This window comes from Ursus americanus, chromosome 22 (genome assembly GCF_024610735.1).
Source record: "Ursus americanus isolate L20-20 chromosome 22, mUrsAme1.1.p, whole genome shotgun sequence".
In the NCBI taxonomy this organism is placed as follows: domain Eukaryota; kingdom Metazoa; phylum Chordata; class Mammalia; order Carnivora; family Ursidae; genus Ursus; species Ursus americanus.
In genome coordinates this window covers 27,747,378-27,771,919 of record NC_142148.1, presented here as the reverse complement: position 1 = coordinate 27,771,919, position 24,542 = coordinate 27,747,378, and the positions used below count along the sequence as shown (strand labels likewise).

The 24,542-nt window shown below is 57.1% G+C and overlaps 1 protein-coding gene and 1 long non-coding RNA gene across 3 annotated transcripts in view; both read right to left on the bottom strand.

Moving 5' to 3' along the window:
- LOC123798988 (tyrosine-protein phosphatase non-receptor type substrate 1) overlaps positions 1-1,316 on the bottom strand; it is a 40,669-nt gene extending 39,353 nt beyond the window's left edge. Inside the window, exons 1-2 of one of the 2 annotated variants that reach the window (XM_045807827.2) lie at positions 1,157-1,316; positions 42-129 (exon numbers count right to left, since the gene is read on the bottom strand). In XM_045807827.2, the coding sequence (XP_045663783.2) occupies positions 42-120 (79 nt within the window). In that variant the 5' untranslated portion in view covers positions 121-129; positions 1,157-1,316. Of the gene's footprint in view, positions 1-41; positions 130-700; positions 772-1,156 lie in introns of those variants that run through there. The other variant, XM_045807835.2, reaches the window with a different exon arrangement.
- An 8,646-nt stretch (positions 1,317-9,962) lies between these two features.
- LOC123800494 (uncharacterized) lies at positions 9,963-23,316 on the bottom strand. Its single transcript, XR_006781927.2, has 3 exons — positions 23,162-23,316; positions 12,312-12,517; positions 9,963-10,065 (listed from the first exon to the last, which is right to left on the bottom strand). It is a non-coding gene; the product is annotated as an uncharacterized LOC123800494 (long non-coding RNA).
- Between the last annotated feature and the right edge of the window lie 1,226 nt (positions 23,317-24,542).

Sequence of the window (24,542 nt, the reverse complement as noted above, 5' to 3'; positions counted from 1 at the left end):
ACAGTTTGGGGACGGCCGCGACCAGGGAAAGGGGTGCTTACCTGTCCAGACCCAGGACGTGGCGAGCAGCAGGCAGAGCAGCGGCCCGAGGCGGCCGGGGGCCGGGCCGGCGGGCTCCATGGGCCGCGGCTGCGGAGCGAGGAGGGAGAGCGGCGGTGAGTGCGCGCTCGGGCGGGCGCAGGCTGGAGCGGGGAAATGACTAAGGCTCCCCCCTCCACTCCCCCCCACCTCCCCTCCCGGCCGGGCTTCCCTCCCCCCCTCCCCGGAACAGGCGCTTGGAGCGGCTTAGGAGCCGCCGTCACCACCGCGATTTTCGGAGAACCCCCCCCCCACCCCGAGAGATCGAGAGACGGAGAGGGGGAGAGACCCCAAGCGCGCGAGAAATAAAGCCAGGGAACGGCCAGGGAGAGGCGGCAGGAGAGAGAAACAGACCCGAGGGAGCCAGGCGGAGAGCCAGAGACAAGGAGAGGCGAGAGAGGGGGAGAGGGGAGAGGGGGAGAGACAGAAAGAGGGAGAGGGAGAGAGAGAGAGAGAGAGAGAGAGGGAGAGAGCGAGCGGGAGAGGAGTGAGCGAGGCGGCGCGCAGATCGCGGCCGCCAGCGCGGGAGAGAGGAGGACCGCGCGCGCAGGGGCGAGGGGCAGCCCGCCGAGCCCCACCGAGCCCCGCCGAGCCCCGCCGCGCCGCCCCCGCCGCTGCCCACCTGCCCCGCCCGGGCTCCTCGCGGCGCCGGCGGCTTGGCTCGGCTCGCTCCCGGCCCGCAGTCCCGGCCGCTGCCCCCGCCCTCCCGGCAGCCCGGCCCCCTCCCGCCTGCCCTCCCCGCCTCCCTCCTTCCCGCCAGCCCGGGGAGGCTGCGGGGCTCGGGCCCGCCAGCCCCGTGTCGCTCGCCAGCCGCGCGCCCGGGGGGAGGGAGGAGGCGAAGGGCTGCGTCGCGCTCTTGCCCGCTCCGGGGCCCCAGCTCCCCCGCCCGGCCCGCGGCTGCAGCCCGGGGAGCTGCCCCGCGATCCCCGCCGCCGGCGCGCCCCGCGAGCGCCCGGGACCGGACGGGCCGCCGGCTGTAACAATGTGCCAGTTCGCGCGCCCGCGCCGCTCCCTCCCAGCTCCCCTGTCCCCCGTCCCTGGCCCCCAGCTCCGCTCCGCCCGCCCGCCGCGCTCGGACCTGCGCCGCTGGCGAGGTCTGGGAGGCAATGGGAGCGCCGCCGGGGCTGCCCAGAGGCCAGGGCCCCCGCTCCACTTTGCGCAAACTTGTTTTTCTAAGGTCTGCGCCGCGAGCTGGCTACATCGTCCTCTTAAGGTGGACTGGGGAAGTTGCGGCCGACCTCCTTCCCCTCGCCTCGGGACTCGGGGCCGCGGTTAGTCCCTGCTTCCCGCCGGCTGGCGAGCGGCTGGAGGCGGCACGGGAGTGGGGGTGGAGGGGGGACGGGGCGGGGGGTGTCTGCCTTCTGCCCCTCCCGGAGTGGCCCTGCCCCTGGGCCCCAAAGCCGAAGGCCCCTCTGGGGGGGTGGGCGCGCGCCGGAGGGGCCCGGTTCTTTCAGAGCTGGGCCGAGGTGAAGGAAAAGCAGGAAGTAAGTGAATGTAGGGGGAAGGGGGAGAGGAAGGAGAGAGTGATGGTACAAAAATAGCGTGTGTGTAGGAAGGACTTCAGTACTGCCTGGAAAAGAGGCGCAGGGAAGCAGGGAGGAGAAGAAGCGAGAAGGGGGGCTGTGGCCGAGAAACCAGAAGGGAAGGGTCCGGGCCTCCCCCGGGGCAGTGGGCTCTAGGCCAGGTGCCTCTCTGTCAGGCGGGGCCCATTCAAGGGGTGCAGAAGGCCCAGGCAGGGGTGCGGGGAAGAGACGGGGCTTGAAGGCCAGAAAATGACAGGCAGGGGGGAAGATTTGGGTAAAGGAGAGCAGAGGCAAGGGGCCTGGAGACGGACAGAGCCTCCTGGTGAAACCACTCTCTCCGCCCCTCTGTCTCTGTCTCTCTTTTTCCTTGAGGGAAAGCTGTGTTCCCAACAGCAGCCAGGTCAGTGCTAGGGAGTGGGGATGCCCTGGTCGCCTGGCAAAGGGAGGGAGCAGACAGTAGGCGGTGGAGGAGTCCAAGACCCTCTGCTAATTGGAGGGATTGGGGCTTGGAAATAAGCTATAACCAACTTTGCTTCCCAAGGCCTGTAAGAAGGTATGAATGAAGTGAGGTGGAGGACGGGCCAGCCCTATCAATAGAGAGGCACTTGAGGCTGGGAGAGGGAGTGGACTTGCCTAAGACCACCAAGCAAGGCCTGGGGTAAAAACAAGATTTTAATTGTTAATGAGGGGTCACAGTCTGTGTGTACCCTGTGGGGGTCTGTGTGTACCCTGTGGGGAAGGCTGAAGACCTTAGCCCAGCGAGCCCACCCCCAGCCCCACCCCAGCCTCCCTGTTGAGGCCTGGTCCTGGCTCTTGTGCTAACACCAGGAGGCAAGCAGGGTACACCTGTTGAGAGCAAGGACCAGGCTCCCTGGGTTCTAATCCTGCCACCCTTCTCTTCTGATTGGCTAGACCTGAAAAAATACCTTACCATTTCTGCGCCCCAGCTTCCTCATCTGCAATGAGGCTAACAGGAGGAGCAACTTAAAAAGGCAGGTGCAAGGCTTAGATGAATTCACGTTTGTAACGCACTTCGAGAAGTGCCTAGTGTGTACCAAGTGCTACGTGGCATTTGATAAATAAGTAAACTGCTTGGCAACGGTCCTTGGGAGCCCACAGGGTTCTGAGCAGTATTTGAAGTGCGGGGGGGATTTTCTTTTCTTTGGGTGTGGAAAGTACAGCAGTGGCCCACACAAGGTCCCTGTCCACAAGGAATTTACATGCTAGCGGGGAGACAGATAAGTAGACAAGTAGAAATAATTCATGAACAACAGAAGACTGGGCATAGAGAGTGAGGAGTGAGGGCTCATTCAGATAAACACAGGGCCTTCCTGAGACCCTGGGAGCCAAGATGCCAGATGGGGCAGCAAGGTGAGGATTTGGGGATTTGCCATTCCAGGAGGAAGGAATAGCATATATAAAGGCCCTGGGGCCAGCCTGGCCAGAGGGGAATAAGTGAAGATGGGGGAGAGTGGTCCAGCCCCGTGACCTTGCAGACCTTGGTAAAAAGCCTGCGTGTATTCTACAGATAGGAAATCATAGGAGTGTATTAAGCAGGGAAGCGCCATGGTCTGATTTATGTGTTTTAAAAAGGCCATTCTGGTGGAGACCGAAGGATGGGCTTGAGGGAGAGGATCATGGAATCAGGACACCAGTGAGAAGGTGGTTTTGGGGTCCTGCTCGTATTTGAGGTAGGGGTAGGGAGTCTCCGACTCTGCCAGCCACATCTGGCTGAGACCATGAAGGTGACCCACTCAGGCTCCCGGGAAAATCCATCACCCAAATCCTCCTGGGGTGCAAGGAGGGGGCAGGAGCCGCTGCTGAAGGTCAGAGACGAGGCCGTCTCTTGGCCCCGGCTTCCAGAAGGCTCTGCCATTCACCGTTCCCCAGCACATACACACAGACCTGCCCAGGATTAGGAAGCCCGGGATTAGGAAGGATAATAATTGACCACCTGCTATTTATATAACGCACCTTTGGCAAAGGCGGCCAGCAGGGCCGCCCCAAGCAGGGGCCCCCTTCACCCTCCCTTCTGCCCAGGAGCGCGTCTGGCCTTGTTCTCCTGGTCCAGCCGCCACAGAAAAATCGCCCTTCACGGTCATGGCTTGGAGGTCATTGAGACCAATGGGCAGCTGGGTATGCTGAGGTTGGGGGACAATTTGCCTGAGGTCACACAGATTATGGCAGATAACCGAGGTGAATCAGTCACCTTCAGAGAAGGCGTCCTGGGTTGCCCTGGATTCAAATCGAACTGCCCTTCATTCATGCCCTGCACAATATTTATTAAATCCCTACCATGTGCCAGGCACAGTGCTCTATGGGCCCTGGGGGTATAGCGGGGGGGGGGGGGGGAGCCAAAGATAAGCCCCTGCCTGCAAGGAGCTGACCGTGGCTAACAGGGGCAAAAAACCAGCTCAGCGCATAAGGTGGGGATGAGGCTACAGGGGAGGATAAACAGGGAAGGAAGGGCCCAGGAGTGCCCATGAGAGGAGACCAGTCAGGGAAGGCCTCTGAGGACGTGATATTTGAGGGAAGGCTGAAAGATTCAAGAAGGGAAGCCAGAGGCAGCCCCATCCCTGCTCTTCTCCATCACCCACTTCCCGTGGGCCACCTGTCCGCAGTCCCGGCTCTGCCTTCCCGTCACGTCCGGAACCAAACCACTTCTCAGTGCCTCTACCGTCTCCCACCTGGGCACCTTTTTGCCACCCTCAGTCCCCCTTCCCCCAGCCACTCTCCACTCAGCAGCCAGAGGGATGCTTCATGGAAGTCAGGTGACATCCTGCCCCTGTTGTCCAGAGTTTGCTGGAAAGAAGATTCCAAGGAGCATGGGGGAGGGGGTGGGAGGCGGTGGGGATCAGCGGCTTTGAAGTCAAGATTTTGCCAATTTGACTCATGTGACTCAGGGAAATTTTTTTGTGCGAGCCTCAGTCTCTCCATCTGTGAAATGGGAACAACCAGGCCCACGCTGACATGATGGGTCACCGTCTGTGTGTATGTCGTGGGGAAGCAGCCGTGGTGGGAGCAAATCTAGAGTTCGCCTCTGCAGGTGCGGGGACCCTCAATGTGCGTCATCTCACCGAAGCCCCAGCAGCTGCACTGTGTTCCCAGAGGCAGAAAGCAACCAGGCCAGGGTCACTCTCCTGGCTGGGGCATGCCAGGACCCGCAGGGACCCAGCTCCGCCTGGGCTCTGCTCCTCACTTCCCGGAACCCTGGGCTGGCGTCAGCAGGCAGGCCCGCCAGGCTGCCTTTGTACGGGGCCTGTCAGGAGACTATGCTGCCAACCACCTCGTTTTCTGGGCAACGGGAGCCATTTGGAGTTAGAGGCCTCCGCTGTGAAGCCAAAACAATAAAAATAAAAATAGCGAGGACTCCCCGGCAGCCTGGACCCGGGAGCCGACTGTCCCAGAGAGGAGCTCCCGCTGAGCTGGTGAGAAAGCGTAGTGGGGGCAGGTGGTGGGGGTGCCAGCGCCATGAACCTGCTCCCCTCCCTGACCTGTGCTTGGCTATGGCCACGGCTCCCAGCAGCCACGTTATAGCCACAGAAACAAGCTCACAGGGACCGAGTGACTTGCCGGGGACGTGCAGCTAGCCAGTGGCCGGGCCAGTTAGGATTCGAACTTGGTTCTCCAGATAGTAACAGTTCCCCTTTGTCTGGCAGCTACTGTGCATCACAGGCATGTTCTTGCGACATGTTCAGATCACACCGAGGAGGAGTACTGACCGTGCCTTCATTTTACAGACAGAAAGCCGCCTTAGGTCTCTGCTCACAGGTCACCTGGCCCGACCACCCTATTAAAATTTTGAGTCACCTCTCCAAACCCCGAAGCACTCGACCCCCTTCCTGAGTTTATTTTGTCTTCCCGGCACACAGCATGACCTGCCAGGGGTGGGGGTCTTTCCGGCCTTTTGTCCATCTCCTTGACTGGCCACAGGTCAGCCCAGCCCAGTGGCTCAGTGCCTGGTTCAGGAGGCACGTTCTGTGGCACAGACCCCTTCGCTGCTCAGACCAGTCATGGGGCAAATTAGCTTGACCATCTATGCCTCACTCGCCCCGACTGGGGACTAACAGAAGCATACCTTAAACATCTCTTGCAAGGGATGAGTTAATATAGGAAAAGATATTGCTGATTGCTGTCGTTTTCTCTTCCTTCTGCAGCCCCAGGGCCTTCAACAGTAAATAGTAGGTTGTCAGTAAATATGCATTCAGTTAAAAAGTGACCTGCCCAAGATGGGGGGGTGAGAAATCGGCAGAGCCTTGATTTGCGGGTGTGTGTGTGTCTCTCTCTGAACCTGTACATCAAAGCACCCCACTCTTGATCACCTCTCCACAGCACCCCACTTTTCCACCATAGCTGCACAGGCATCAGAGCTGTGGTTTTCCTACTGAGCAGGCATCATCATCATCTGGAGGGATTGTTAATACGTGGATCCCAGGGCTCCACCCCCAGAGTTCCTGATTCAGTGGGTCGTAGGTAAGGCCGGAGAATGTGCATTCCTAATAAGGTCCCAGGCGAGGCTGATGCTGCGTTCCAGGGACCACTGAGGCTAGTCCGGCATTCCCGTCGGTGGATTCTGTCTACCACGCTGGTTCCTGTTCTCCCTGCCCAGGAGAGAGCAGAGAGGGCAACGGCATGGCTCAGAGATTGCAGCCAGTGCCCCGGAGCTGAGGGGCTGTGACAGATCACGGAGCCAGGGCCTGGGGGAGCCATGCTGTAATTAGTGCTTTCCAAGGGAAGTCAGCAACTAAGTATCTTGGCAGGCAAGCAGGCAGGCAGCTCGCCTGAGCTCCTTAGGGGTGGGACCAGGCTGTCAGGCCCTAAACACTGTTCTCAGGCTCTGGGGTTCTGGCTGTGCCAGCAGCTGAGCCCAGCTGTGCAGAGCCAAGCCCCCCCCAACACCTCTGGGTGGGGGTGCCCTGCAGGGTGGTGATGCAAGGGCTGGCGTCAGGACAGAGAGCTTATTGCTTTGGCGTGCACTGGGAGACCTGCGTTCAAGTGCGGGCTCTGCCCAATAATCATACTAACACAGCCAAAGTGTAGGAGCACCTACTGAGCCCCAGGCTTGAAGGACTTCAGTGGATTCTCTCGTGCTCCTTACTCCCAACTCACATGACCACAATTCTTATCCCTATTTCACAGATGAGAAAACTGAGGCATAGGGAGGTTAAGGGTAAGCTTGTGAGCCGCAGCATTAGACTCTGAAACCAGGAGTTCTCGTTCCCCGGCCCCCACTCCCAACCTATGTACATTCTAACTTCTACTGTGCTGAGAGCCTGGGGCCCCATGGTGCTGCTATCTCAGGGTCTCCCTCACCACCGCAGGGCTGGCTCCATGATTTCCAGGCCCCTCTATCGCACCTACCCCCGGGCCTGTTGACTCGTTGTAGGCACACGAGCATCTGAATGACGAATGAAATAATGAATGAACAGAGGCATTGAACTCTTCCCAGGGGTGATGGGACAGTACAGCTCAGGCTGGCGTGTGCGTTCAACTCCAGGTTCCAGCCAGCACCAGCTGTGTGATCTTGGGTGCCTCCCGGCCTCAGTGTCCTTATCTGATAACAGGTCGAGGGCAGGATTAATAGATAACCTGAAAGAGAGAGAGAACATGTGGGAGGAATGGCCTCTGAGACCCGTGTTTGGTTCTGGCTTCTGTCTAGACTTTATCTCACCTCCGCTCATGCACGAACGTGCTCTGGTGTCCTCCTCAAGCCCCCTCTCTCTCTCCTTCCAGTCCTGCCAGTCGATCCTCTTGGCTCTACCTTAAAAACAGACTCAGAATCTGACCCCTCCTTACCGCCTGTGTCACCCTCCAGCCCCACCACCTCCAGCTCTCACCTGAATTCAAGCAGTTACCTCCTCCCTGGTTTCCTGCTTGCTTTCTGGCCTCCCCATCCTGCTCCGTCTTCAGTCTAAACTTCCCAGTAGCCTTCCCTGTCCCTGTCACTTGCAGTAAAACCCAGGACTCAGTGTGGCCCCAAGTCCCCACATGATCTCACACACTACCCCTTCTCTTGCCCAGGCTCCCTCCACTCCAGCCATACTCCTCTCCTCCGCATTCCTTGAACGTGCTCAGGAGGTGTCCACCTCAGGGCCTTTGCACTTGCTGCTCCCAGGGCCCTGAACCCTGTCTCCCCTTGGAGAAGCCTGTCCCAACCACTCTATCTAAAAGTGTCCCATCATTTCTTATCCCCTGGCCTCACTTTCTTTTTCTTGATAGCATGTAACTATTATATACTTCTGGGTTGCCCTGGCTTTCCCTGGTCTCAAACTTGAGCTCCATTCAGGCTCTCTGTGTCTATTCTCCAGCGCCGGGACCTTGTGCCCACACAGAGCAGGGCCTCAGTAAATGATGCAGACAGAGTGAAAGAGGGTGCTGAGCAGCCAGCAGCTCTGTCCATGAGGCACTGGTCACTCTACCGAGGGGCGTGGGCTCCCCTGCCCTGACAGCCCTGCTTGGCCTGGGATTCCTCGAGGAACAGATGTCCTCATTGAACTTGGGTTTCCTTCCCAGGCAGGGAGGCCAGGACTCCAGTTGGCCTCATTCCTGTTCCCGAGAGGAAGTATCTGTCCCTGGGCAGGAACTGGCCTGGCTCTCAGGGAAAGCCAAAGCAACACACACCACTTTCTCCGCTCAGCTTCGGTGGCCTCGGGGCAGCAGGGGGCCGTGCCAGCCTCCACACCACCACTGCCTCTGGAGCAAGGAGGTCCCCCCACCCCGAGCTCGTTAAGTCACTGGAGCCTCGCAGCCATGCAGGGTGAAGGCTGGGCTTGCAGGCAGGCCTCTCCCGGCCAGAGTCGGCTCCTCTCACGCCCCCGCACCTGTAGAGCCGAGCGAACAGAGGCTCCGTGAGGGGCAGAGACTACCTGGGTGATACGGGATCAGTGGCAGACGAGGTGATGCACCAGACCCTTCGGTACCAAATCCCTTACGTGTCTTCTTTATCCCCAACCCACCCAGCTCCCTGTGCCACTCCCAGTGCCTGAACTCCGCCACCCGAGTTTCCTCTCTCCTTGAGTGTCCCGCCCTGTCCGGCCAAGAAAGTAGTAACCTTGCCCTGGAGCAGAGGAGACTGAGGCATAGAGACGGAGACAGGCCAAATTCGGCAATGTTAGCCTGAGTTTGCGCCCCCAGGCTTTCCTCTCCCTGGCTTCAAGCAAATAACTGGGTTTAGTCATTAGGTACTGCCGGGATTTGGGCAGAAGGGTGGCCCATCTGTGTTCTGGTCAAAGTCTCAAACAGAAGAAATTACCAGAGAGTATCAGGAGTGGCTGGGGCGGGGCGGTGAAGGTTGGGGGGGGGTTGTTGGTGGAGAGGAAGAGCATGCTGGAGAAGTGAGGGCTCCCAGACTGGTGAACACTGCCCCTCACTGAGCGGGACAGGGGGCCGGGGCCAGGGCCTTGGGGTGAGCGTCAGGGTGGCCCCAGGAAGCCGGACCTGGGTTGCAAGGCCTGGGACCTCACCACAGACCCCAGGGCCGCACAGCGCTGCTGAGCCAGTGGGGCCCCTTGAGCGGGACGGTGGTTTGGCCATCCCTCAGTCACAGGTCCGGACCTGCCCTGGGCCGAGGGCTGTGTGGGCCCTGGGGACATTCCCGTTGGAGCAGGAGCATGAAGATGAACACTGAAACACACGGTGGAGTGTGTCACTCTGTAGGTAGTGATAGCTGCCGAGGAGAAGCGTGACCGGGAGGGTCTTGCTCAGGGAATGGAGTTTCCGGAAGGAAGTGAGAGGGAGAACCACACCCGAATATCGGCAAAAGGAACAGCCTTTTGACTTTTAGAGCAAGATGCGGCCCGGGAGCGACAGGAAAGCAGCGTAGACAGATTCCTGGAAGCCACCTCCGATTTTCTGGGACTCGCTATGACTCCGGAGCTGAGCCGGCTCTGGAAGGGAGGAAACCCCCAGAATGACCAAGGCTGGGCTTGCTTGCTTTCGTTGCAGTGGGATGGGATCACAGACCACAGGAATTTCATGCAACCCAGGGCTTCTCAAACTTTAACCTTGTTAAATGTGGATTCTGACTCAGCAGGTGGACAGTGGGGCCTGAGATTCTATCATTTCTAACAAACTCCCAGGTGAGGCCCAAGCGGCTGGGCCGGGGAATGCACTTTGAGCAGCAAAGTATGTGTCTTGCCCGCGTGGCCTGGTGGCCTGGGAGTCCTGCCTGCTGCTCAGTTTCAAGCCCGAATCTTTCAGGGGTGTCATTTGAGGCTCTTGCCACATTTTACAGCCTCTTCCTCCCGGCCTGAGGGCCTCACATTTGCCACCATTTGCGCAAGAACCAAATGGGTCTCCCCCTCCCCCACGCAAGCCCCACCCGTCCACTGCTTGATGCCCAAGCTTCAGTGGGAAGCAGAAGGCTTCAGAGCCAGCCTGCTTGGGTCCCGATTGCGGCCCTGTCAGCTACAGGTGGCGTGACTTTGGGTAAGAGACTTCGCCTCTCTGTGCTTCAGTTTCTCATCTGTAAAAAGGGAGAAAAAAAAAAAAAAACCATGATAGCCTCTTTACAGGGCGATTCTGAAGATTCAAAGAAATAACATATATCAAAAGTCTGGCACACAGGAGGCACTCAATAAATGTTCTATCACTTTCCCACCAGTTCTACCTGTCCTTTCAGGTAGGGATCTATGTGTTTTCATCTCATTATTTCAAGTTTTTCTATTTTTGTGTCTGTGGGTCTATGAAGAATATAATGTATTATCCAAAAAGGAGATAAACATACATGGGGGGGGTATGTTTAAAATATTTTTACTGAAAAATAAACTGTTTTTGCTGATAGGAATAAGATAAAAATGTCGAAGGTCACTATTTTGAAACCCCGTGGAATCGATAGAAACAGAGTATTAGAGCTGGAAGGATTTTAAAGGCTTTCAGTTCCCTCCAGCACTCCTTCTCCCACCTGATGCATAAACCTCTCTGTTACGCTAGATTGCCTCTAGCCACGGGGAGCTCGTTACCTGTCTGGGCAATCCATTTTGTTCAGCCCTGGGAATGATTTCTGGAACTCAGTGCCTACATGTGTTTCAGCCGCTTCTGAGCTCCGCTCCCCTGTGTCACAGCTCTGGGGTCTCTCTCCCGAGGGCCCAAAGCCAGGCTGTGTGCAGAGCAGGAATTCAATAATGTCCCACGAATGAGTAGGGGTGGCAGAGGGATGAGAGGGGGATGGGAAGGATGACGTTCTTGCCAGTTATCCTTTGGGCACAACTCAGTGCTGTGTCCCTCTGGGAGGGTCTCGGTCTGAGTAATATGTGTCTTTGGGTTCGTTTGCTTGCGTGTGTCCACACATACGTGTGCATGCTATTGTGTTCCCCTGTGCGGCTTTGTCTCCATAGATGTGTGTACGCTGCACTGCAAATATCCACGTGAGCTGTGCATGTCTTTCTCTAGGTCTTTGTATATATGTGTGTTGGGGGGTGTCACTGTAGGGGTGTGTGTCTGCTTTGATTTGGTTGAATGTGTGTGAGTGCGTGCTGTCTGCAGATGTCCACGTGTGATGTGCAGGTCTCTCTGTGTCTTTGTGTGTCCGCTTCTGTGTGTGTGTGTGTGTGTCTGCATGAGTATGTCTCCCCTCCCCAGCTCAGCCCTCCTGGGGAGCCAGGAGTGACTCCCCTGCAGCCTGGTCGACTGAAGGCCGTCTGACTGGCAGGCAGCAAGGGCTCCACACCCCTCCTCTGTGCTCGGCGGCTGTGCTAATCACTGGGTTACATGCAGATGGCAAATGTGCGGCTGCCAGGCTTGGAGGAGGGACTGTGGAGGGGGTGTGCAGATGAAGAGACACCAAGGAGCGAGAAGACAATTTAAAGGCAGAAAGGGGAAACCACGCCTGCTTGGCTTTGGAGTTAGGGTTGTAGGGTTCTCTCCCGAGGCACAGATTTTATTAAGAAGATGTGAGGTCTATGGTATTTTCCTTCTACTCAAGCTAGCGTCTTAGAATCACAGGATTCTGGAATTCTAGAATTGTCGCTCTCTAGGATTCTGGAATCTCAGCCTCATGTAACTCTAGACTCTTAGAACCATGTTCAAGGACTCTAATCCTGGGATCTTAGGATCTTCAAACAGAGTTCTTCTCTTTCTCCCTGTTCTCTTGCCTTTCTTTGTATAGAATCATGGCCAAGGAATGACCTTGAAAGTTCATCTTGTCCACTCCTTGGCTCTGGGCTGGGCAGGGGAGAGAGGCTGGCCTACTCAGCTGGAACATTCTTGGGGATGTTGAACTGGAATCTTCCCTTGGCAAGGACTTGTCTCCTGAATGGTCTGGGCTCTCATATTACCCCTGCCACCTTCCGCAAGGACTGCGTTCCCCTCAAAGACAAAGGCGCCTATGTTCATATGTTTTCAGCCATTCGGGAGCTGACATAACAGGTATGAGGGGAGCCAGGGCGGGGATCCTCTGAGGTCCTCGCTGTGGAGGTTCAGTAACCCAGCCTGGGGTGGATGGGGCAGGTAACCAGGCAGCCACATTCCCTAGGATGCCCACTCGGGTATCTCCTTCGTCTCATGGCTTCTCAGGACGGCAGCTTAAAAGGCTAATCCTATTGCAGGGGTCCTGGGAGCCATGGACTGTCTCTGAGGGAGGTCACTCCACTGTACTTTGATCTCGTCCAGGACTTACCCAAACTTCTGAGCATGACAGCTTTTCAGACCCTGACTGCTAACCGTCCCATTTCTCCCTCCACATGTGTCCAGCCAACTGAACTCCCTACTCACCTTGAATCTATTGTAACTTCTTCATGCCTCTAAACCACATGGGCTTGGGGCGCCTGGGTGGCTCAGTCGTTAAGCGTCTGCCTTCGGCTCAGGGTGTGATCCCGGTGTTCTGGGATCGAGCCCCACATCAGGCTTCTCCGCTGGGAGCCTGCTTCTTCCTCTCCCACTCCCCTGCTTGTGTTCTCTTTCTTGCTGGCTATCTCTCTCTGTCAAATAAATAAATAAAATCTTTAAAAAAATATATAAAAATAAAAATAAATAAATCTACATGGGCTTGTTCCTCTCTTCCTCTTGGTCATGATGCAAACTCTTATCCATCCATGGAATGCAAGGTTTCACTCAACTTTAAGTGCCACGAGAGAAAGAGTTTGATTTATTTAATATTTTATTTCCCAGAATCTACAGCAGTGTTTGACACACCATAGACCCTCAATCAATGTTTGTTGAATGACTAACTGATCAAATATACCCTTCAGCATTTCCCCTCTGAGGCCTCTATTCCCCACCCCCTTATAGGTGTCTCCCTGAGCCCATTCCTCTGCTAGGATTGCCTGTCGCCCTAGGTCATGAGTCTTTGCTTACTGCGTTTCTCATCTTTACCAGACCAGGACCCCCTTGAAGTTAGGACGGTGCCCGATCAATCTTTCTGCATATAGCGTCCAGTTCAGAGCCTGGCACCCAGCAGGTGCCCAGTAAACACAGAGCAGTTGCCAGCAGCCCAGCGTGGTGACTTGAAATCCCCCGTTGGTCCCAACTGTGAGCACTGGTCCAAGCTGTTGGCAACATCTGCTCCAAAGTCTCATTTGCAATTATACGTTCCCAGTCTCTAGCCACTTAATATTTAATAACCAGGCGGCTGGCCTCTCCGGCACCCACTTAAGCCCCTGATTGCCTCTTGTCTGAACTTGGCCCCGGGTGAGGCGGAGACCACACTGGGGTTAACTATGAGGCCTGTATCCTGAGTCTGGGGCCAGCATCGGGCCAAAGCCTTGGGGACAGAAGGAAGGAAGGCCTGTCAGCTTGAGGGTCCTGGATGACCTTACCAGGCAAGGCAGGGGCTGCACTTTCTCCAGCTGCCTCCTCTTCTCCTCCCCACCATGTAAGTCTGTGCCTGCTCCATGCCCTCGTAAGCCAGGGAGGAGGAGAGAGGAAAAATGTCAATGGGACCTTCCCTGACTCACATCCGAGCTGGGTGAGGAGGAAGAAAGGGGGATTCCGCCTGGGCTGTCTCCCAGCAGGAAAGGTGGGTCTATCCTCTGTGGCTTGGCCCCCAAGAGCCAGGGCCAGCCTGTGGGGAGGGTGGAGGGGCTGTGGCGCCATGGCGTGGGTGTTGGCAGCCATGCTGGCCTCTCTTGGCATAGGGCTGGGGAGTCCTCCCAAGTCAGCTGTGGAAAAAGGTAAGGCAGGGCTTGCGTGACCTGCCCCCCAGGATTGCCCGAGCTGCTGCCCTGCACTGGGAAATCCTGCAGGCCCAGGGAGCCGGCCTCTGCAGGACTGCTAGGGGAAAGGGTGGGGAGCAGTCATGGGAAGGTTCGAGAAGAGGAAACAGTAAGCGTGAAGGCTCTGAGGTGAAGACTCTTGGCACGGCTGAAGCCACGGGGTCGGGAAACAGTCTCCAGAACAAGTTTCTCAGTGGATTCTGGAGGAAGGTGCTGCTGGACTTCGTGCCTGGGAAATCAGAGACTTTTCAGATCCCAGCAAGGATTTTACAGGGGCAGGAGACTTGGTTTCTGGGTCTTGCTCTGTCCTGAACAAGCCCAGTGGCCTTGGGCAGGTCCCTGCCTAGCGCTCCTGCTGTCACTGCATGCGCTGGGTGTTTCCGGTGTGGAATCTTCTGTTCTCCCCTCAGAGGTCATCTGGCCCAACCCAGGAACCTGAGACCGAGTATTTATTGAGCATGTATTATGTGCAAGGTGCCTTGCTAAGCAAACCCTTTACTGACGTAGAGTCTCATTTAGTCCCCTGTCACCCTCATCCTCTCTCTTCCCCTCACCCCCTCAGCCATTCACAGGGCCTGTTGACAGCACCTTTAAACCCTGACTCTAGTCCATTTGCCTCTTCCACCTCACCCACACTACCGTCCCCAAGCACCACCTGCCCTCCCCTGGACATCATGCTGTCCGCCTCTTGGCTCTCCTGCTCCCACCCTGGCCCCTGCAATCCTTCCCCAACCAGTAGCCAGGAGGCCTTTGAATGATCTAAATTGGGTCATGTCCCTCCTCTGCTTTTGAAAACGTCCTGGGCTGCTAAGGTGCTTAGAACCAAACCCCAATCCTATAGCTGGCACTGCCCTATATGCCCGGTCTCTCCATCCGCCCAGCCCTGAGGTCGTACCATCTTTGCTGCTCACTTCGTTTCAGCCATGCTGGCCACCTTCCTGCCCTGGATGTGCTGGCCAGATCCAACCCAGGGCCTCCGTGCTTGCTGTTCCCTCTTCCCGAGACCTTCCTGGGACTGCTGTCACTGTGGTATCAGGGATGTGCTTCTCGATTTTGCCCTCAGCTGGGCCTCCTGCCGCCTTGAGGCTGGGGGCTGAGGGTCTAGGATGAAGCCTAGCTTCACCCACGCCCCTCCACCCAGAGGCCACCCCCTGCAGCTTCTAGAAGCCCCCCGTCCGGTTGCTGGGCAGTGATCTTAGCCCCCCGCCCCCCTGTGGGTTTCCAGCACCCTTTCTCTCTGCTGCAGTCATCACTACACCAGTTAATGGAATAACAAGGCACTTTCCCATCTGATGCAAATACCTTTTTGTTGTCAGCGCCAACTCTACAGCTCTGATCTCCCTGTGACCTGGCCCATGGACCTCCTGCTCCAGGCTCCAGCCCAGGTCAGGCTCCCCGCTACGCCCCACTCCCCTGCATAGTCCCCGCAGGGCCAGGGCCCTGGAAGTCACCAGTCCTGTCCCAGCCACCTTAAAGCAAGGCCCACTGTGTGCAGGCCTTTTGCCTGTTCAAACTTCACATGATTGCATACAATTCAGACCCGCATTGTGCAGACTTGGAGATGGAAGTCTGTGTACCCTCAAGTGGGGGTCTAGTGGGGTCTGGACACGCACTCCAGGCCTGACTCCCCCCCCCATCCCTTCCTTAGGGCTTTATCCTTGTGACCCCTTGAGACCCTATTTCTCTATCAGTTACGTACTAGCATCTCTATTTACAGATGGAGACGAGGGTGGTGACTGGCTCACAGGCACACTGCGGGGGAGTGGGACTCTATGCCCTTGCCAGGGAGCCCAGGAAGGTGGATGTATGAACGTGGGTGGAAGAGTGGGGCAGGGAGCTACCAAAGCTTGCCTCCTTGGAGACTTCATCCTGGGACCCCACACCACCTAGCATAGCTGGCTGGATTCACATTTAGTGCCTCGAGCACACCCAGGGCACCTGGAGGTTGCTGGGGTCACCCAGAGAGAGAAGATGGACCTCCTCCAAATGACTGTATCTCGGAAGACAGCAGGACAAGCAGCAGCCCCCCAACCGCTGGTCAAGCATACGGGGAGGGAAGAACGGGCGTGACGCTCTGCAGGGGAGAGGGCTGGTCAAGGCGGGACTCCCAATGTGGGCAAAGGTTGGGAGGCTAGAACTTGAGGGATTCCCAAAGGAGGCTCCCGCCCTCCTGCATCTCCCCTCAGAGGGTCACCTTACCCACCTCAGACTGAAGGTTCCCCCCCCGTGATGACTGCCAAGGATCTCTGACTCTTCCCGGCACCCCTCCTGGATGTCCCACGGGCCCTATGAAGGAACTTGCCAGCTACCCACCCACCCTCGGGCCATGGCTCTTCTGTCTGGCATTCACACAGCATGGGTCAGGCTTTCTGCAAGTCAACACAGTTCTGCAGCCTTCAGGTGCCTCTGTCTTCCTCAGGGTGCAGTCCAACTTCTTGGCCAGGACTTTGAGGCCTTTCCAAGCCACCAATGGCTCCCCCAGCCCCATGGAGCTGTCACATGGCATTTCTCCACGTATGCCTCCAGGGGTTTGAACAAGGGCGCCATCTTGCCACATCTGCCTGGCAAACTCCTACCCCTCCGTCAGAGCCCAGCTCTCCAGGGGCGAGGGTCCAACAAGTTCCCCATTCCGGGGCAGGGCTCCCAGGCTACGCAGCTCCCTCCCTTAGAGAATGTCCCCATGAAGCTTACAGACTGTGCAGGCCTCTTCCTTTCCCACTAAACTGTGGGATCCAGGACAGGGGTGAGCCGGGTAGCAGTGGGCAGGCAGAGATGGACGCTGACTTGAGCTTAGCTCTAAGAGGCTCTGGAGCCGCCACCTGAGGGGACCTGGGGTCAAATCCCGCCTCTGCCCTCTTTTAGCTGCACAACCTTGTACAAAGGAACTTAAAGCTCCCTGTCCTCCACTTTCTCATCTGTAAAATGGGCAAAATCATCACATTAGCTCCTCTCTGGGGCTGCTTTGAGGATGAGATGAGCATGGGGTGCTTAGAAGAGGGCCCGACACATGGTAAATGCCAGTTCTCATCGTTCCTCCAGATCCCACAGGGGCAGCCCTTCAAAAGGTCTATTCGCCCAACAAATAAGAAACTCATTCTGTCTAGGTCAGCATGGTCTCTAAGCCAGCATTTCTCAAACTCAGGTGGGCATCAGAATCGGTTAGGGTGGTGTGAAAAAGACAGATTAGTCAGCCCCAGCAGGTCCTGGGTGGACCTGGGAATGAGCTTTTTAGCAAATTCCCTGTATTCCAGTCTGGTTGTTTTTTTTTTTTTTTAAGATTTATTTATTTATTTATTTATTTATTTATTTATTTATTTATTTGAGAGATAGAATGAGTGGGGGACGGAGAGAGGGAGAGGGAGACAAGCAGACTCCCCGCTGAGCAGGGAGCCGGATGCGGGGCTTGATCCCAGGACCCTGAGATCCTGACGGGAGCTGAAGGCAGACGCTTTACTGACTGAGCCACCCAGGCGCCTCTCCCTGTACCCCATTGTGATGCAGATGGTCCAAGACTACCTCTGGCAGGGGTCAGGGAGGTGTTTGTAAAAAAAAAAAAAAAAGGAAGGCTTTGTCACGGAAACCTGACTCCGGTGACCAGCTCCTTCTACTTCGAGCCCCTACCCCAGCAAGGAAGGTTCAGGAATGAGGCAGAGTAGTCAAGGAGCTGCCTCTGCAGACAGGAGGCCTGGGTTCTAATCCTGACTCCCCTCTTCCAGGCTGGGGGCTTTCCCTGTGTCCCGTTCCCCTCTGTGAGAAGTGGAGCTTCCATAAGCTCCCATCTTCCTGCCGCGAGGGTTGGACGAGTCTTCATTCAGAGACACCCCTGAGAGCAGGACATAGCGAGCACTCAGCAGGCAGGGGTGTCTGTTACCTTAGCCCTGCAGCCGTTTGTCTTCCGAGGCCTGCTCTCCCTGAGTGTTTTATTTTCTGGTGATGGATTCCAGCTCATGTTCGGGGCCTGCACCTGCATACAAATGCCAAGAGCATAGGCGGCCCCGGGATCTGTCCTCGCCTGCTCTCTGCCAAGCACCAGGCTGTGAGTTTCCAGCAGGCCCGGAAGTCCCAGGGCCTCTTATGAGGCCGGGACCACCATGCCCTGTGGTGGCCGGAAGCAGCCAGACTGCCGGTCCCTTTGAGAGTGGTGTCCCCGTGAGAGAGTGACGGCTGGGAGGTCTTCGGGGAGTTGGGAGCTGCTGGGACAATCGGTCGCTGTTTGGGGGAGTGAGGTTGGCAGGGCCTTGCCCCTCGGCACTGAGCCCCTGCCAAGCCCCTGCCAGGCCCCTGCCAAGCCTGGGCCTGGTTTCCCACTGCCTGCCCGTTCCAGGGCGTTCGGGGAGGGGGCCTAGCGGGGACTCACGGCCCCTGCTCCAGAGCCTCAGCTATGGTGGAGGAGACCAAGCAGGCTTTCAGAGCGGCGGACAGGCTCTGCCTAGGCCCTGTCATCTGCTGGGCCAGGGCGGCTTGCTTAGAACCAGCCCCACACAGACACTCACTGGGCTGCCAGGGTCCACGCGGGCCACGGGGATGCAGAAGGCCTGTGTGCTTGGGTGGCCCCTGTCATGTGCCTTGGTTGGAGAAACAACAGGGAACAAAACAGAGGCTCTGGCCTCGTGCAGCCTGCGTTCTCCTGCAGGGAGAAGGGAGCAAAGCTGGAGACGGTGGCGGGGGGAGAAAATAAGGAGCCCAAGGGGACACAAGGTGATGGTGTAGGGCTTTTCTTTTCTTTTCCACTTTTTTTTTAATTGACGTATAGCCAACACATGACGTTACATGAGTTTCAGGTGTACAACATCGTGATTCGACGAATCTGTATGTTCTGCGGTGCTCACCGCAAGTGTCGTGCTACCTGTCACCACACTACACTGTTACCATACCACTGACTATATTCCTTGGGCTGTATTTTTTTTTTTTTAATTGCAGAGGCCGGTTTTGCCAGAGGATGAGTAAAAGTCTCTCCAAAAAGGTGACATTGAAGCAGAGACTCGAAGGGTGTGGTGGAGGAGGAAAGACGCGTGGCTCTCTGGGGGAACGTTTTTCAGGTGTAGGGAATAGCATGTGCGAAGCTGTGAGCAACGCGAGGAGCTGGCCTGTTTGAGAAGAGCCCAGAGGCCAGAGCAGCTGGAATGGAGGGGTGGAGAGGAAGAGGGAAGGCCAAGAGGCTGAAAGGGTGAGACCCCTCTCAACCACCCCAGTGCTGGTCTCTCCATCACCCCACCTCACAGATGGGGGAAGGGAGCTCAGAGAGGTTGGACAACTTGCCCGAGGCCACACAGCTGGGAAATGGAGGCTGGAGACTTACTCATTCTGATGCCGGTGCCCCTTCTCCCTACGTCATTAAGATCCTCTGGGGTGAAGAACAAACAGGTCGTACCTTTTAACCAGTAGCCACAAACAGGTTGTACCTTTTAACCAGTAGCCCTGGGCTCCCTGGGTGCTGGTTACTCGTGTTCCTTTTCCCATTCAGAGGGGCTGTGTGCTGGGCACCCGAAGCCTGGCCTTCTCTGAGGACAGCCTGGAGATCTGGAATCTGACCAGCCTGGGTTGTATCCCTGCTCTGCACCCACTACTCAATGGGCTTTTCTGGGCCTTGGTTTGCTTATCTGTACACTGGGGCTAATTCTCCATACATCAGAGGCTGGCAAGTGGGGGGTGGGGTCAGGATTGGGTGGTGATAAGAAAATATTCCCCCCTAACTCTCAGGCCTCTAAAGCTGTGCTCCGTACATCTCAGAGCAGCCTTCCCGGGGCCTGTGTTCGGAAGGAAGCACCCGTCCCCAGGGAGGCTAGTCTGCAGGCCTGGGGGGCTTAACCAGGCTCCCCAGGGGTTCTGATGCAGGGGGCTAGAGGACCACTCCAGGGGCGAGGCTGCTGTAAAACCTTGTACAGAAGGGAACCTCGGTGGCCCCCTCGGTCCCGTCCCGGGGCTCTCTCTGCTTTCCCTCCGTGGCATCCATCACACTTGTAATTACTTGTTTAGCATCTGTCTGCTTCTCTGGGCGGCGCGTTCTCATTCTCGGCCGGCCGTGTTCATGGCTGGGTCCCCAGCACCGAGCAGCCTGCCTGGGGCGTCATAAATGTTTGTTGGGAGAACAAACAAACAGACGCCTGGCTGGCTGAATGAATGCATGGATGCTCTCCGGAGCAGCAGGACTCAGTGTCCCCCCAAGGATCAGGGGCTCCGCAGCAGAATGCTGCTTCTGTGATCTTGGGCAAGTCACAGTGTTCTCTGAAAAACTGGATTAGTGCGGGGGGGAGGGTACAAAGGATCCCAGAGGGTTCTGGACAGACATGTGGAAACAATTCCAGGGAGAAGGGGATGATGGGAGCAAAGGCAAGGGAGCAGCCAGATGTCCAGGGGACCAGTGGTCTTCCTGCCCCGTGGCGTGTGTGGGAATGTGCTGTGTGTGCCTCGTACCTTGGTGTGTGTGAGTGTGTGAGGAAGCCAAGGCACAGAGAGGAGGGAAGCCCTGGCCTGATGCCCATCCAGGGTGGGGGGGCAGGCAGCTCCCGCCCTTTCATAGGGAGGGACCAGGTCGAGGGGGGCTATGCTGTGCAGCAAGGGGACAGGGCAGGCCTCTTCGGGGAAACTTTCAGGCTAGTGGTGGGAGCCTTGAAGGTCAGGCTGGTGAGCCCAGAGGTGGGTCTGGAGGCCCTAGGAGCACAGGGAGCACAGGGACCCCAGGGAGGTTTGAGAAAGAAAATGCACCGGCAGAGAGGATCCCTGGCAGCCAGTGCTGCTGATGGGGCTGCAGGGCACCGGACGTTGCAGATGGAGTCATCACCCAGACCTCCTGCTTGCTTCTCCTTTCTCACAGAGGAACCGCAGCAAACATTTCTCAGCTGGGGCTGGGGTGGGAGGGAGCACTGTTTGGGCAGCTTAGCTCAGTGGCTCGTGTGTGTGTGTGTGTGTGTGTGTGTGTGTGTGTGTGTGTGCGCGTGTATTCCTTAGTGACTCCGAGTGGACCCTGTGCCTCTACAAGAGGGAATTCTATCATGGAAATCATTCGGTGGCCCCCAGGTGGCACAGGGTCGCACAGCAAGCTGGCGCTGGAATATTTTGAGCTTGCAGTAATGAAAGCAAACGGCAATTTGGCGTGTCTTCAGGCTCGAAAGCCGCAGCCTGGCGTTCAGTCATTGGCGGCCGTGATTACCCACCGCTAATGGGGGCTGCATTCCCGGGCCAGTGAGGGAGAGAGGGCTCAGAGAGGTTAAGTGACTTGCCCAGCGTCACAGGGCCCGTAATGGGAGGGCAAGGTCCAAGGCGCAGAGTGTGGCCTCTCCCCCTCCCCCAAGGCCAGGCCGCTCCCCAGAATGGATCGTCTCTCTGAGCGGTTCCTAAGCGCTGGTTTCCATAGCAGCAGGGCCATTCCTGCACAATGGATCCCCCATCTTCCCTGGGCTTTGCTGCTGTGGGGGCTGCAGGGGCGGGAGATGCTCTGCCTGGGGGGAACTGCGGGTGTGAGGTGGAGAGGATTCAGATGGTCATGGGGCCCCCAGCCCTTCCAGAAGGGCCACACCTTTTTTTCAGTCCTGCCATTTCGGCTCTGGGGTTGGGTTCACTTCTAGGCAGAGGGTGGGAAGAGAAGAGAGAGAAGCATGAAAACACCAGAAACAGAGAATGGGAAAGACAGAGACAAAAGAAATCATACAGAAGCCAAGAGGGAGAAAAATGGAGAAGCCTGCACCGCTTTGCAGACAAATCACTTCGTCTTTACCACCTTGGGAGGTGGGTTCTGTTTACTCCCATTTTACAGATGCGGAAACTGAGGGCAAATGCAGGGTTTCTCAAAGTCTAGTCCAAGGGCCAGCCTATCTCACCTGAGCGGTGGCGGGGAGGCTGCTGGGTAAAACTCAGGTTCTCTGACCTTGCCCTGGACCCACGCCGTCGGGATCTCTGGAGTGGGGCCAGGGATCTGCACTTAGGGATTCCCCAGGACAATTTTCTAGAGAGTAAAGTTTGAGGGTGTCCACTGCCGGGATGCCTGCTCTGCACTCTCCCTAAGCTTATGCAGCACGGAAATGCAGAGCCAGGTTTTAGGACCCAGGAGGGCGTGAGAAAGAGAGGAAAGTGACAAAGAGAAGCTTTTCAAAGCCAGACAGATATGCCTCAGAAGAGGAGGGAGAGAGCGAAATCCATAGAAAGAGGCCGGGAGGAGTCCGCAGAACTTTAGGGAAGGCGTGAGCTGGAAGGGCTGCAGTGAGCGCAGCTGACCATCTGCCCTCCCAACACAGCCCCTAGCTCCTGTCTCGCAATGAGGCGAGATGGGTCCTGTTGCTCTCATTTCCAGCCGAGGAAACGCAGGGTGCAGAACAAAAGGTGCTGAGCCGGGCTGGAACCCCAGTGCCCAGCTTGGGAGGAAGGGCTGAATCTCACCGTGAGCAGGCCTCCTCTTAAACAGAGAGCTTATGGAGAGAGGGGCAACGAGGTGAGGAGAGTCAGCAGAGCTCGCCCCTATCCCCAGAGAGGACCACCGCCGACAGCCCCAGGCTGGAGTCTGGATGGGCGGAGGCCAGGACCATGAACTGGTGGCCTGTGTGCTTTCCCTCCCCCACCAGGCAGACAGAGAAGGGGTTTGGACCTGGACCCAGATCTTGGCCCTACTACTTGCTACCTGTGTGGCCTTGGGTGAGTTGCTTAGCCTTTCTGCGCAGTTCCCTCACCCCCAACTGGGGGATACCACTGAGACCCATCTCAAGGTGTTGTTGTGAGGCCCCCTCTGACGAGGCCAGGAGCAGTGCCAGAGCAGAGCCCATGCTAGCGAGTGTTCAGGAACAGCTTGCTCTCAGGAAGTATCTAGAAGCACAGGGGTCATATAGAAGGTCCTCACATATGGTGGGTTTCTTGGAGCTCTCTTGGTCTTGAACTGGGGCAAAGGAGGGGGAGGCTCCCAGGGAGTCCTGCTTTTCTCTGAGTACAGGGCAAACCTACCCCAAACAGAGTCGCTGATGGAGTGGAAACATTGACCTCACTTGCCCCAGCACCTGCTGCCCCAGGCCCCCTGCACCAGCGAGTCTCACCGGACCTTCCCGCGGAGCTCTCAGCCTGTGACTCACGAGACAGAGCTCGCACCCCGGTCTGCTCTGCCCAGATGCCGCGGTGGCTCTGATGGGTCCCACCGGCTCCACAGGGCCGCTCTGCCAGGTAGCCTTTGGGCACCTTTAGTGAGGCATCCGGGTGAGACACAGGAGCCCCGGGGAAGCCCCCTTCACCCTGCTGGGAGGAATGAGTCATCCCATTTTACAAATGAGGAGACAGAGTCTCAAAGAAGTAGTGACTCTCCCCAAGCCACAAGGTAAATGGGACAATGGGGACCCACACCGGCCCCTAGCTGGGCTCTACTTGCTTCCAATAAGCATCTATTTGCCTCTGCTCTGTACCGGGCATGCGTGACGGATGTGAGCAGGTCCTTACCTGCGTCTGTCTCACAGGCTGGGACCACGCACAGGAGGAAGGAGGTCCTTCCCATGTGATGTGATGGGAGCTGTGGCAGCAGGTGACATTTCCCGAACACGCCAGGCGCGCTCCCCAGGACGGTTCACATCGGGACTCTTTACCCCTCTCCACAGGTGGTGATGAGCAGCTGACCTTGGTCCAGCACTTGTTTTAAAATGTGGACATTCTTGGGTTGAGCAGGAAGTGGGGTGGGGACGGTTGGGAAATGAGCCTAGTGATGGCTGGGCCTTTCTCCAGCAGCGCTGGGCAACTGAGTTTCCTGCCTTCCCTCTTCTGAACATGCAGACCAACTAAATGCTCTGGTCTGACTGCACTCGGCTTCACTGTACACGGTTGAATCCTTGGGACTCCACTCCCTAGGTGAGGGTGAGTCCATTATCACCGCTCCAGTTCTGGATGGGGAACACTGAGGCACAGGGATTCCAAGGAGGGAGGATTTGAGCCGGGTACGCAGATGCTAAAACCTGTCCCCTGCCCCTGCTTCTCAGTTCTCCGGGAAGGGAGGGATGAGGGCAGGTTAGGCGGTGGGACACAGGCTAGAGTGGAAAACAAGCGGGAGTTAAGACGGAGGACAGGGTGCAGGGGTGGGGGTGTGGGGTGCCAGCTGACTGGGCTGCGGGGCAGAGTGCGCGGGGACTGTCCACCATGGTGGGCAGGGCCTGTGAGCCCCTCCAAGTACTCTCCTGCAGAGTGGTGACCGAGGCAGCCTCATCTTGTCAAGCCGGTGATGCTTTAGTAAAAGGCAAGTCAGGTCATGCCTTCTTCTGCCCAGAAGCTCTCGTGGCTCCCTGGTGCATGCAGAAAAAAGCGCAAGTCCTCACAGCGACCCTGGAGGTCCTGCCCTGCTGGCCCCGCTGCTCCCCTGACCTTGCCTCCAACCAGTCTCCCCGCGCTCACGGGCTTCTGGAAACTGTCTGCCTGCAAAGCTCTTCCCTGAGATATCTGCGTGGCCCTCTCACCTTGCCAAGCTCTCTTCGAGGGAGGCCTTCCCTGACCACCCCTCTCCCCTTCCCCTTTCTTGGTTTAATTATTACTTCCCGCAGCGCTTATCATCGTCCGGTACATCGTCTATTTTACTTATTGGTTTAGTGTGTGGCAGCCCTGTGATAACGTCGGCTCCATCAGGACCAGGGTGTTGTCTGTTTGTTCACTGCCATGTCCCCAGAGCCTAGAACGATGCCTGGCACATAGTAGGTGCTCAATAAAAGCAACTGTGGAATGAATATAAATAGCTTCAAGAATCTTGTTTCATCACCGTCTTCCCTCTGCAAGTCCCTTTCTCTGAGGCTCAGAGAAGGCCAGGAACTTCCCCAAGGGCACGCAGCAAGTAAGGGGGTAT